Raw genomic sequence first — 12380 nt, 5'->3', positions numbered from 1 at the left:
ATTAAACCCCCCCAAAATCACATTAAACATCCCCAAAATCACATTAAACCCCCCCAAAATCACATTAAACCCTCCCAAAAATCACACAAAACCCCCACAAAATCACACTAACCCCCCCAAATCACACAACCCCCCCCCAAAATCACATTAAACCCTCCCAAAGTCACACTAAACCCCCCCAGAATCACATTAAACACCCCCAAAATCACACTAAACCCCCCAAAATCACACTAAACCCCCACAAAATCACACTAAACCCCCACAAAATCACATAAAACCCCCCAAAATCACATTAAACCCTCCCAAAATCACATTAACCCCCCCAAAATCACACAACCCCCCCCAAAATCACATAAAACCCCCCCAAATCACACAACCCCCCCAAAATCACATTAAACCCCCCCAAAATCACATTAAACCCTCCCAAAATCACATCAAACCCCCCAAAATCACATTAAACCCCCCCAAAAATGAGTCGTGTCCCCCCCCCCCCCAAAAGGGGACACAAACATTTAGGGGAGGGGGGAAATTGGGGAGGGGGCTCCCCCAATTTGGGGGTCTCACCTGCAGGGTGTAGGCCTGGAGCCGCTCCAGCAGCTCCTCGCGGGTCCCTGGGGGGCACGGGGGGGGGTCAAGGACCCCCAAATTCTTCCCCACAGCCCCCAACCCCCCTCTTTTCCCTCCTAAAGACCCCCCCCCAAATTCCCCTCCCTCCCCTGAACCCCCCCGAGACCCTTCAGGACCCCAATAATCCCCCCCAGGGACCCCCCAACATCCCCCAAATAACCCCAGGGACCCCCCCCCCAAAACCCCCCAGCCACTCCTGACCCCCCTCAGGGCTCCCGAAAATCCCCCCAAATGACCCCAAAACCTCCTCCAGCACCCCTAAAACCCCCCCAGGTGCCCCCCAACCCCCCCAGGTGCCCCCCAGACCCCCAAAATCCCCTCAGGTGCCCCCCAAAACCCCCCAATTCCTCCCCTCCCCTCAGATCTCCCTCCTGACCCCTCAGGTGCCCCCCAAATCCCCTCAGGTGACCCCCTGACCCCCAAATCCCCTCAGGTGACCCCAGACCCCCCCAAATCCCCTCAGGTGCCCCCCCAGACCCCCAAAATCCCCTCAGGTGCCCCCCAAAACTCCCCAATTCCTCCCCCCCCCCCTCAGATCTCCCTCCCAACCCCCCCAGAGCCCCCAAATCCCCTCAGGAGCCCCCTAAAACGCCCCAATTCCCCCCCCCCCAGTCAGGTCTCCCTCCTGACCCCCTCAGGTGCCCCCCAAATCCCCTCAGGTGCCCCCCTGACCCCCAAATCCCCTCAGGTATCCTCCAGACCCCCCCAAATCCCCTCAGGTATCCTCCAGACCCCCCCAATTCTGCCGCCGCCCCTCAGATCTCCCTCCCAACCCCCTCAGGTGCCCCCCAGACCCCCCCAAATCCCCTCAGGAACCCCCCAAAACCCCCCAATTCCTCCCCCGCCCCTCAGATCTCCCTCCCAACCCCCCCAGACCCCCCAAATCCCCTCAGGTGACCCCAGACCCCCAAATTCCCCCGCCGCCCCTCAGCTCTCCCTCCCCACCCCCTCAGGTGCCCCCCAAATCTCCTCAGGAGTCCCCCAGACCCCCGTTTTCCCCTCAGGAGCCCCCCAGTCCCCCCAATTCCCCCACCGCCCCTCAGATCTCCTCCCCCTCCCCCCTCAGGTGCCCCCCAGACCCCCCAAATCCCCTCAGGAGCCCCCAGACCCCCAAATCCCCTCAGGAGCTCCCCAGACCCCCAAATCCCCTCAGGAGCTCCCCAGACCCCCCCAAATCCCCTCAGGTGCCCCCCAGACCCCCAAATCCCCTCAGGAGCCCCCCAGACCCCCAAATCCCCTCAGGAGCCCCCCAGACCCCCCCCAATTCCCCCACCGCCCCTCAGATCTCCTCCCCCTCCCCCCTCACTCCCCTCACGAATCCCCCCCCCCCCCCCCCTTCCCCTCCCCCCCGGTCCCCGCACCCTGCGCGGGGGCTCCGATGCCGGCGAGCGTGGCCTGGAGCTCGGGGTGGGCCCAGCCCGCGTAGGGCGAGCGCTCCCCGGCGCGGGGGTCCCTGAGGGGGCTCCCCGGGCCCGCCCCCGGCGCCGCCGCCCGCTCCCGCCGCCGCCTCCGCGCGCTCCGCCGCCATCTTGGCCCCGCCGCCGCCGCGCGCCCCGCGGCCAATCAGAGAGCGCGGAGCCGCGCCGTGCGTGGTGACGTCACGGGGGGCAAAAGGGGCGGGGCCAGCGCGGCTCTGGTGGGGTACCGGGGAGGTGGTGACGTCACGGGAGAGGTGGTGACGTCATGTAGGCGCTGTTGGGGCGCTGTGGGAGGTGGCGACGTAAGCGCTGCTGTGGTGACGTCATGTAGGCGCTGTTGGGGCGCTGTGGGAGGTGGCGACGTAAGCGCTGTTGTAGTGACGTCACCGCGGTGCTTTGTATATCCCGTATCGCTGCCTAGGCTCAAGAATTCATTTTTGTGCCTTTCTGTGCTTTCAAACTGAGACGGAGAGAAAAAAGGAAAAACTGAGCAGAACTTTCTCAAAGCCGTTTGCAGCTCGTTCAAAATTACCTAAAAATAGCAGATTTTTTCCCCCCCAGCTGCAGCAGGGGAGCGAGGAAGCGCCCGGCTTGCTGCTTTCCAGTCAGCTTTTGACCAGTTTTTCCAGTTTCTTGTTCTCCACAGAAACACCGAGAGTTCAATGTTTTCCGTCTCTGGAATTTCGGATTTTCTCCCTTTTCTACTGGGCTGCTTGATCGCTGTGACATCAGAGCACATCGGGAGGACTTTCCAGCGGGCACAGAGGGCCTGGCCCCGGCTCCGAGGAGACCAAAGGGAGGATTTTAACACTTTCCCAGGTTTTTACAGCGGAACATTTTACCATTCAACATTATTTCCTTTCCCGTGTGTTCGGTAAATAATCAGTTTTATCTCCTTCACTTTTCTTTGGGAAAAATTCACTTTTTTTCGCCCAACCTGGGAGGGGGAGCGGTGATCCCGCCTTCTCTCAGAGGATACATCCCTAAATTCGGCCAAACCACAGCACGCGCCCACCACGCCGCCGTGGATTCACCCGCAGCCCACAGGACACGCCCTGCTCATTAGCATGGTTTAACCCCTCATTTGCATAGCCCCGCCCCTTTCCCCATCGCCTCACCCCCGTCTATTCGCACGGCGCCAAAGCAGCGCTCATTTGCATGGCAGCGCGCGCTCATTTGCATGAGCCCGCCCACCGCTCTCCGCGCGCGATCCCGCGCTCATTTGCATAGCCACGCCCATCCGCTTGGCCCCGCCATTCATTTTTGGCGACCCCGCCCCTCAGGACAAACCGCGCCCACCACAGAGCGCGCGCCGGGGTGAAACCACGCCCCCTTTGTGGGCGTGTCCCCATAACAAACCACGCCCACAACGGAGCGCGCGGGGTGAAACCACGCCCCCTTTGTGGGCGTGTCCCTATTGTGCCCCGCCTTTGATGGGCGTGGCCTCTTCTATCCCCCCCGGCCTTCCTGCCCGGAAGTGACGTCACCGCCGCCGCCGCCGCCGCTCGCACCCGGAAGTGCCGCCGCAGGTGAGCGCGCGCTGCGCTGTGGGGGGAGGGGGAGGGGCGGGGCCGGGGGGGGGGTCCCGGGGGGTTCCCCCAGCCCCTCCCCCACCCACGGCGGTCCCTGACCCCCCCCCGTGCCCCCCCCAGCCCCGCGATGTCGCGCGCCACGAAGCGGAAGCACGTGGTGCAGCAGCTGCTGGAGGAGCGCGTGCAGCCCGCGGAGGGACAGAGCGTGGTGAGGGTGAGGCCGGGGGGGATGGGGGCACTGGGGGGCACTGGGGATAATGGGGGCACTGGGGGGGAATGGGGGCACTGGGGATAATGGGGGCACTGGGGGGACTGGGGGGGAATGGGGGCACTGGGGATAATGGGGGCACTGGGGGGGAATGGGGGGGACTGGGGGAATGGGGGGCACTGGGGATACTGGGGGCACTGGGGATAATGGGGGGCACTGGGGGGGACTGGGGGGGAATGGGGGCACTGGGGATAATGGGGGCACTGGGGGGGAATGGGGGGGACTGGGGGAATGGGGGGCACTGGGGATACTGGGGGCACTGGGGATAATGGGGGCACTGGGGGGGAATGGGGGGCACTGGGGGGGACTGGGGATAATGGGGGCACTGGGGATAATGGGGGCACTGGGGGGGAATGGGGGCACTGGGGATAATGGGGGCACTGGGGGGACTGGGGGGCACTGGGGATAATGGGGGGCACTGGGGATAATGGGGGCACTGGGGGGGAATGGGGGCACTGGGGACAATGGGGGCACTGGGGGGACTGGGGGGACTGGGGGGGAATGGGAGGAATGGGGGCACTGGGGGGGAATGGGGGCACTGGGGGGACTGGGGAGGGCACTGGGAGCACTGGGAGGGCACTGGGGATAATGGGGAGGAATGGGGATACTGGGGTGACTGGGGATACTGGGGGGGGACACTGGGAACACTTGGGGGGGAATGGGGACATTGGGGGGACATTGGGGGGGCACTGGGGATATTGAGGGGGCACTGGGAGGGCACTGGGGACACTGGGGGGGTCACTGGGGATATTGGGGACACTGGGGGGGCACTGGGGATATTGGGGGCACTGGGGGGGTACTGAGGGCACTGGGGGGGGACAGAGTGGACTCCAAGGGGCCGGGGGGGGGAACAAGGCCCCGACCCCTCCCCCCCCGTGACCCCGCAGGTGTTGGGGACCCCGGGGAACAACCTGCACGAGGTGGAGACGGCCGAGGGGACGCGGTTCCTGGCCAGCATGCCCCCGCGCTTCCGGCGGCACATCTGGATCAAGAGAGGTGAGTGACCCCGTCACCCTGACCCCGTCACCCTGACCCCGTCACCCGGACCCTGTCACTGTCACCCTGTCACCCTGTCCTTGTCACCCTGTCACTGTCACCCTGTCACTGCCCCCGCGCTTCCGGCGGCACATCTGGATCAAGAGAGGTGAGTGACGCTGTCACCCTGACCCCGTCACCCGGACCCTGTCACCCTGTCCCTGTCACCCTGTCCCTGTCACCCTGTCACTGTCACCCTGTCACCCTGACCCTGTCCCTGTCACCCTGTCACTGTCACCCTGTCACTGTCACCCTGTCACCCTGACCCTGTCACCCTGTCCCTGTCACCCTGCTCCTGTCACCCTGTCACCCTGACCCTGTCACTGTCACCCTGTCACTGCCCCCGCGCTTCCGGCGGCACATCTGGATCAAGAGAGGTGAGTGACCCCGTCACCCTGACCCCGTCACCCTGTCCCTGTCATTGTCACCCTGTCACCCTGACCCTGTCACCCTGTCACTGTCACCCTGTCACTGCCCCCGCGCTTCCGGCGGCACATCTGGATCAAGAGAGGTGAGTGACGCTGTCACCCTGTCAGTGTCACCCTGACCCTGTCACTGTCACCCTGTCACCCTGCCCCTGTCACCCTGCCCCTGTCACCCTGTCACTGTCACCCTGTCACTGTCACCCTGTCACTGTCACCCTGTCCCTGTCATTGTCACCCTGACCTTGTCATTGTCACCCTGTCGCTGCCGCCGCACTTCCGGCGGCACATCTGGATCAAGAGAGGTGAGTGACGCTGTCACCCTGTCAGTGTCACCCTGCCAGTGTCACCCTGTCACCCTGTCACTGTCACCCTGTCACCCTCTCACTGTCCCCCTCTCACTGTCACCCGGACCCTGTCACCCTGTCACCCAGACCTTGTCACCCTGCCCCTGTCACCCTGTCACCCTCTCACTGTCACCCTGTCACTGTCACCCTGTCAGTGTCACCCTGACCTCGTCACCCTCTTATTGTGACTCTCTCATTGTCATTCTCTCATTGTCACCTTGTCACTGTCACCCTGTCACTGTCACCCTACCACTACCGCCCTATCATTGTCACCCTACCATCACCCTGTCACCGTCACCCTACTACTGTCACCCTGTCAGTCACCCTGGCACTGCCACCCTGTCACTGTCCCTGTCGTTGTCACCCTCTCATTGTCACCCTGGCACTGCCCCCCTGCCCTCCCCCACTGTTCCTGTGCCACCCCCTTCCCACCCTGGGTGCTGTCACCTGTCCCTGTGTCCCCCTGACCCCTCGGTGACCCCTCAGTGACCCCTCGGTGACCCCTCGGTGACCCCTCTGTCGTCCCCCCCCCCCCCAGGTGATTTCCTGCTCGTGGACCCCATCGAGGAGGGGTCAAAGGTCAAAGCCGAAATCTCGCTGGTGCTGCTCCCCCCCCACGTGCGCTCGCTGCAGCGCCAGGGGCTCTGGTAGGACCCCCCCCGCTCCAAAAACCTCCCAAAACCCCCCCCAAAATACCCCAAAACCCCCCCAAATACCCCAACCCCCCCAGGGGCTCTGGTAGGACCCCCCCCTGCCCCAAAAACCCCCCCAAAAACCCCAAAAACCTCCCCAAGATACTCCAAAACCCCCCAGGGGCTCTGGTAGGACCCCCTGCCCCAAAAACCCCCCAAAATACCCCAAAAACCTCCCCAAAATACCCCAACAACCTCCCCAAAATACCCCCAAACCCCCCAAAAATACCCCAAATCCCCCCCCCCAGGGGCTCTGGTAGGAACCCCCACCCCAAAACCCCCCCAAAATACCCCAAAAACCCCCCAAAATACCCCAACCCCCCCAGGGGCTCTGGTAGGACCCCCCACCCCAAAAACCCTCCAAAATACCCCAACAACCTCCCCAAAATACCCCCAAACCCCCCAAAAATACCCCAAACCCCCCCCCCCTCAGGCTCTGGTAGGACCCCCCTACCCCAAAAATCCCCCAAAATACCCCAAAAACCCCCAAAAATACCCCACCCCCCCCCCCCCAGGCTCTGGTAGGACCCCCCCGCCCCAAAACCCCCCCAAAATACCCCAAAAACCCCCCAAAATACCCCAAAAAATACCCCAACCCCCCCAAAATACCCCAAAACCCCCCCAAAATACCCCCAACCCCCCCCAAATTCCCCTCCCCCCCCCCAGGGCTGCGGTAGGACCCCCCTTGGGGGGAGGGGCAGCCCCTCCCAGTGCTCCCAGTCCCTCCCAGTGACCCCACCCTGCCCCTCCCCCACCCAGGCCCGAGGCCTTCGCGCCCCTGGAGAGGAAAAACCCCCGGGAGGGGTGAGTGGGGGAGGGGCAGAAAGGGGGGGAGGGGCAAAATGGGGGGCACAGAGTGGGGGAGGGGCGGAAAGGGGGAGGGGCACAATGGGGGGAGGGGCACAATGGGGGAGGGGCAGAAAAGGGAGAGGGGCAGAAAGGGGGAGGGGCAGAAAGGGGGAGGGGCAGAAAGGGGGGAGGGGCACAATGGGGGGAGGGGCAGAAAGGGGGGAGGGGCACAGAGTGGGGGAGGGGCAGAAAGGGGGGAGGGGCAGAAAGGGGGGAGGGGCACAATGGGGGGAGGGGCAGAAAGGGGGGAGGGGCACAATGGGGGGAGGGGCAGAAAGGGGGGAGGGGCACAGAGTGGGGGAGGGGCAGAAAGGGGGAGGGGCAGAAAGGGGGGAGGGGCATAAATTGGGGGGATAATGAGGGTGTAATGGGGGGTTGGGGGTGATCGGGGTTAATTGGGGGTGATAACGAGCAGTTAATTGGGGGGGTTGGGGCGTGATAACGAGGGGTTAATTGGGGGTGATAATGAGGGGGGTTGGGGTGATTGGGGGGGGCCACACTGGGGACACACTGGGGACACTGGGGCCACACTGGGGACATTGGGGACACACTGGGGCCACACTGGGGACATTGGGGACACACTGGGGCCATACTGGGAACACACTGAAGAAATACTGGGGACATTGGGGCCATACTGGGGCCACATTGGGGACACACTGAGGCCATACTGGGGACACACTGGGGACATTGGGGGCACACTGCGGCCATGCTGGGGACACACTGGGGCCACTGGGGGCACACTGCGGCCATACTGGGGCCATACTGGGGATATTGGGGACACACTGAGGCCATACTGGGGACACACTGGGGCCACTGGGGATATACTGGGGACACATTGGGGACATTGGGGCCACACTGGGGCCACACTGGGGACATTGGGGACACTCTGGGGCCATACTGGGGGCACACTGGGGCCACACTGGGGCCATACTGGGGACACTCTGGGGCCATACTGGGGACACACTACAGACATTGGGGACACACTGGGGCCATACTGGGGACACTCTGAGAGCACACTGGGGACACACTGGGGCCATACTGGGGCCACACTGGGGCCATACTGGGGATATTGGGGACACACTGAGGCCATACTGGGGACACACTGGGGACACTGGGGCCATACTGGGGACACATTGGGGCCACACTGCAGACATTGGGGACACACTGGGGACACACTGGGGCCATACTGGGGCTACATTGGGGCCATACTGGGGCCACACTGGGGACATTGGGGACACACTGAAGAAATACTGGGGACACACTGGGGCCATACTGGGGACACATTGGGGCCACACTGCAGACATTGGGGACACACTGGGGACACACTGGGGACATTGGGGACACACTGGGGCCATACTGGGGACACTGGGGCCATACTGGGGACACACTGAAGAAATACTGGGGACATTGGGGACACACTGGGGCCATACTGGGGACACACTGGGGCCATACTGGGGACACATTGGGGCCACACTGCAGACATTGGGGACACACTGGGGCCATACTGGGGCCATACTGGGGCCATACTGGGGCCGTACTGGGGACACTGTGACCCCCCCGGTGTGACCCCCCCTGTCCCCGGGGCAGTGACGGCCCTGGGGGGCTCTTTGTGAACACCAACCGGGGGGGGACCCCTGGGGACACCGATGGGGACAACACCGGGGACAGCGACGGGGACAACACCGGGGACAGCGACGGGGACAGCGACACCGGGGACAGCGACGGGGACAGCGACACCGGGGACACCGACGGGGACAGCGACACCGGGGACAGTGACGGGGACAGTGACACCGGGGACAGTGACGGGGACAGCGACACCGGGGACAGCGAGGAGGACACCGGGCACAGTGACGGGGACACCACCGGGGACACCACCGGGGACACCGGGAACAGCGCTGGGGAGAGCTCGGAGCACGGCAGCCGGGGACACCCAGGGAACCCCACAGAGGACGCTGGGGACACCGGCAAGGACATCGGGGACACCGCAAAGGACACTGGGGACACCGGGGACACCACGAACAACACCGGGAACAACACCGGGGACCCCACAAAGGACACCGGGGACCCCACCGGGGACACCGTGAACGACACCGGGGCCCCCCCGGGGGCCGCGGCCCCGCAGCCGAAGGACGATGGGGACCAGGACAGCGGCGCCGGGGGGGCCGGTCCCCAGTAAAGGGCACTGGTGGTACTGGGGAGGCTCTGGGTGTGTCCCCCCCCCCCCAGTGACACGCGGTGACACTAAAGAGACTCCAGAGAGGCTTTTATTGTCCCCAGGCGCGGGCGGGGGGTCCCAAAGGTGTCCCCAAAGGTCCCAAAGGTGTCCCTGGGTGTCCCCAAAGGTCCCAAAGGTGTCCCTCGGGTGTCCCCGGGTGTCCCCAGGGTGTCCCCGCACCCTCACTTGGTGATGGTGTTCCTGGAAAGAAAAAAGAGGGTCAGTGTCCCAGTGCTCCCAGTGCCACTCCCAGTGTTCCCAGTCCCCTCCCAGTGCTTCCAGTTGTCTCCCAGTGCCTTCCCAGTCTCCCTCCCAGTCTGTCCCAGTGCCCCCAGCCGCCCTCCCAGCTCCTCCTCATCCCTCCCAGTGCGTCTCAGTGCTCCCAGTCCCCCCTAGTCCGTCCCAGTCCCTCCCAGTCTGTCCCAGTGCTCCCAGTCGCTCCCAGTCCATCCCAGTCCTCCCAGTCTCTCCCAGTGCTCCCAGTCTGTCCCAGCCTCCCTCCCAGTGCTCCCAGTCCCTCCCAGCCCCCTTCCCAGTCCGTCCCAGTGCTCCCAGTCCGTCCCAGTGGATTTCAGTGCTCCCAGTCCCTCCCAGTCCCTCCCAGCCCCCTTCCCGTCCCTCCCAGTCCCTCTCAGCCCCCTCCCTGTCCCTCCCAGTGCTCCCAGTCCGTCCCAGTGGGTTCCAGTGCTCCCAGTCCGTCCCAGTCCCTCCCAGTGCTCCCAGTCCCTCCCAGCCCCCCTCCCAGTCCCTCCCAGTCCCTCCCAGCCCCCCTCCCAGTCTGTCCCAGTGCTCCCAGTCCCTCACGCGTTCATGCTCTTGCCGGAGCCGCTCAGGACGATGTACGGCGTCTTCTGTGCCCGCTGCTTCTCCTGCAGCAGCGCCACCGTGCCCAGGGGGGTGTCACTGGAGCTCATCTTCTTCAGCAGCTGCGCCCCAAAAACGGGGGGGGACCCCAAAATCAGGGACACCCCAAAAACCCCTGGGAACCCCCCCCAAAAATCCCCCCAAAATTCCCAAAGGAATCCTTCCCCCCATTCCCCCCCCAATCCCATTTCCAGGGTCCCAGGGGTGGCACCGGGGTTCCTTTTCCTCAGCAGCTGCACCCCAAAAACGGGGGGGGGGGACCCCAAAATCAGGGACACCCCAAAAACCTGGGAACCCCCCCAAAAATTCCCCAAAAATTCCCCAAAATCCCAAAGGAATCCTTCCCCCCATTCCCCCCCCAATCCCATTTCCAGGGTCCCAGGGGTGGCACTGGGGTTCCTCTTCTTCAGCAGCTGCGCCCCAAAAACGGGGGGGGACCCCAAAATCAAGGACACCCCAAAAACCCCTGGGAATCCCCCCCAAAAATCCCCCCAAAATTCCCAAAGGAATCCCCCATTGGGACCCCCCCCAATCCCATTTCCAGGGTCCCGGGGGTGTCACTGGGGTTCCTCTTCTTCAGCAGCTGCGCCCCAAAAACATGGGGGGACCCCAAAATCAGGGACACCCCAAAAACCCCTGGGAACACCCCAAAAATCCTGGAGAAAAAACTCCAAAGAACCCAAAATCCTGAGGGAATTCCCCCCCATTGGGACCTCCCTGTCCCATTCCTGGGGTGTCACCGGAGCTGCACCCCAAAACCGGGGAGGAAACCCCAAAATGGGGCTTGGGGGGGACCCCAAAAGACTCCGGGGAACCCCAAAATCGAGGCTGGAGGAGCCTAAAATTTGGGCAAAACGACCTCAAAAATAACCCAGGACCCCCAAAATTGGGATCTGAAGCCCCAGCGGGAGCACGAGGGACCCCAAAACTGGGCTGGGGGTCCCCAGTGGGAGCACGGGGGGTCCCCAAAAAGCCCCCGGACCCCCCCAGCCCCCCCTCACCGCCTCCTCATCCAATTTCTTCATCCTCCGCTCCGTCTTCATCTTCCCCGAGCCCTTCCCGTGGAAGCGGTGGGAGAGCTGCCGGAACGCCTGCGGGACACCGGGGGGGACATTGGGGACACCGGGGACACCGGGGGGACATCGGGGACACTGGGGGGACACCGGGGACATCGAGGGGACATTGGGGACACCGGGGAGACACCGGGGACACCACGGGGACACCGGGGGGACATCGGGGACACCATGGGGACATCGGGGGGATATCGGGGACAGCCCGAGCCCTTCCCGTGGAAGCGGTGGGAGAGCTGCCGGAACGCCTGCGGGACACCGGGGGGACGTTGGGGACACCGGGGGGGACATTGGGGACATCGGGGACACCGGGGGGACACGGGGGGACATTGGGGACATCAGGGACATCGAGGGGACATTGGGGACACCAGGGGGACATCGAGGGGACATTGGGGACACCAGGGGGACACCGGGGGGACATTGGGGACATCAGGGGGACACCAGGGACACCACAGGGACACCGGGGGGACATTGGGGACACCAGGGGGACATCGGGGGGACATTGGGGACACCAGGGGGACATCGAGGGGACATTGGGGACACCAGGGGGACACCGGGGGGACATTGGGGACATCAGGGGGACACCAGGGACACCACAGGGACACCGGGGGGACATTGGGGACACCAGGGGGACATCGGGGGGACATTGGGGACACCAGGGGGACATCGAGGGGACATTGGGGACACCAGGGGGACACCGGGGGGACATTGGGGACATCGGGGACACCGGGGGGACATCAGGGACATCGAGGGGACATTGGGGACACCGGGGGGACACCGGGGACACCACAGGGACATCAGGGGGACATCGGGGTCACCCCGAGCCCTTCCCGTGGGAACGGTGGGAGAGCTGCCGGAACGCCTGCGGGACACCGGGGGGACACGGGGGGACATTGGGGACACCAGGGGGACATCGGGGGGACATTGGGGACACCAGGGGGACATCGGGGGGACATTGGGGACACCGGGGGGACACCGGGGACGACATTGGGGACATCAGGGGGACATCAGGGACATCGAGGGGACATCGGGGACACCATG

The 12380-nt window shown here is 64.3% G+C and overlaps 3 protein-coding genes across 4 annotated transcripts in view; 1 reads left to right on the top strand and 2 right to left on the bottom strand.

The window, feature by feature from the left end:
- SF3B2 (splicing factor 3b subunit 2) overlaps positions 1-2372 on the bottom strand; it is a gene marked incomplete at its 5' end in the record, with an annotated part of 46115 nt that extends 43743 nt beyond the window's left edge. Inside the window, 3 exons of the mRNA XM_082300266.1 lie at positions 565-611; positions 1989-2176; positions 2293-2372. Of these exons, the coding sequence (XP_082156392.1) occupies positions 565-611; positions 1989-2176; positions 2293-2372 (315 nt within the window). The remainder of the gene's footprint in view (positions 1-564; positions 612-1988; positions 2177-2292) is intronic.
- Positions 2373-3552: 1180 nt separating this feature from the next.
- Positions 3553-9451, top strand: EIF1AD (eukaryotic translation initiation factor 1A domain containing). Of its 2 annotated transcripts, XM_082300329.1 has the most exons (6): positions 3553-3574; positions 3698-3791; positions 4733-4841; positions 6188-6296; positions 7101-7145; positions 8778-9451. In XM_082300329.1, exons 2-6 carry the CDS (start codon positions 3705-3707, stop codon positions 9364-9366), a joined length of 939 nt encoding a protein of 312 aa, XP_082156455.1. In that variant the 5' UTR covers positions 3553-3574; positions 3698-3704; the 3' UTR covers positions 9367-9451. The 2 variants fall into 2 exon arrangements, with proteins under 2 accessions (XP_082156455.1, XP_082156456.1); XM_082300330.1 differs by lacking the exon at positions 3553-3574 and having other exon boundaries at positions 3669-3785.
- Positions 9439-12380, bottom strand: part of SART1 (spliceosome associated factor 1, recruiter of U4/U6.U5 tri-snRNP) — a 48715-nt gene continuing 45773 nt past the window's right edge. Inside the window, exons 18-20 of the mRNA XM_082300323.1 lie at positions 11271-11360; positions 10210-10331; positions 9439-9606 (exon numbers count right to left, since the gene is read on the bottom strand). Coding sequence (XP_082156449.1) covers positions 9588-9606; positions 10210-10331; positions 11271-11360 — 231 coding nt within the window. The 3' untranslated portion in view covers positions 9439-9587. The remainder of the gene's footprint in view (positions 9607-10209; positions 10332-11270; positions 11361-12380) is intronic.

Source organism: Coloeus monedula (assembly GCF_965178545.1).
Source record: "Coloeus monedula genome assembly, chromosome: 39".
NCBI lineage: Eukaryota > Metazoa > Chordata > Aves > Passeriformes > Corvidae > Coloeus > Coloeus monedula.
Note: the sequence above shows the minus strand (reverse complement) of the source record. Positions and strands in the feature narration are given on the sequence as shown.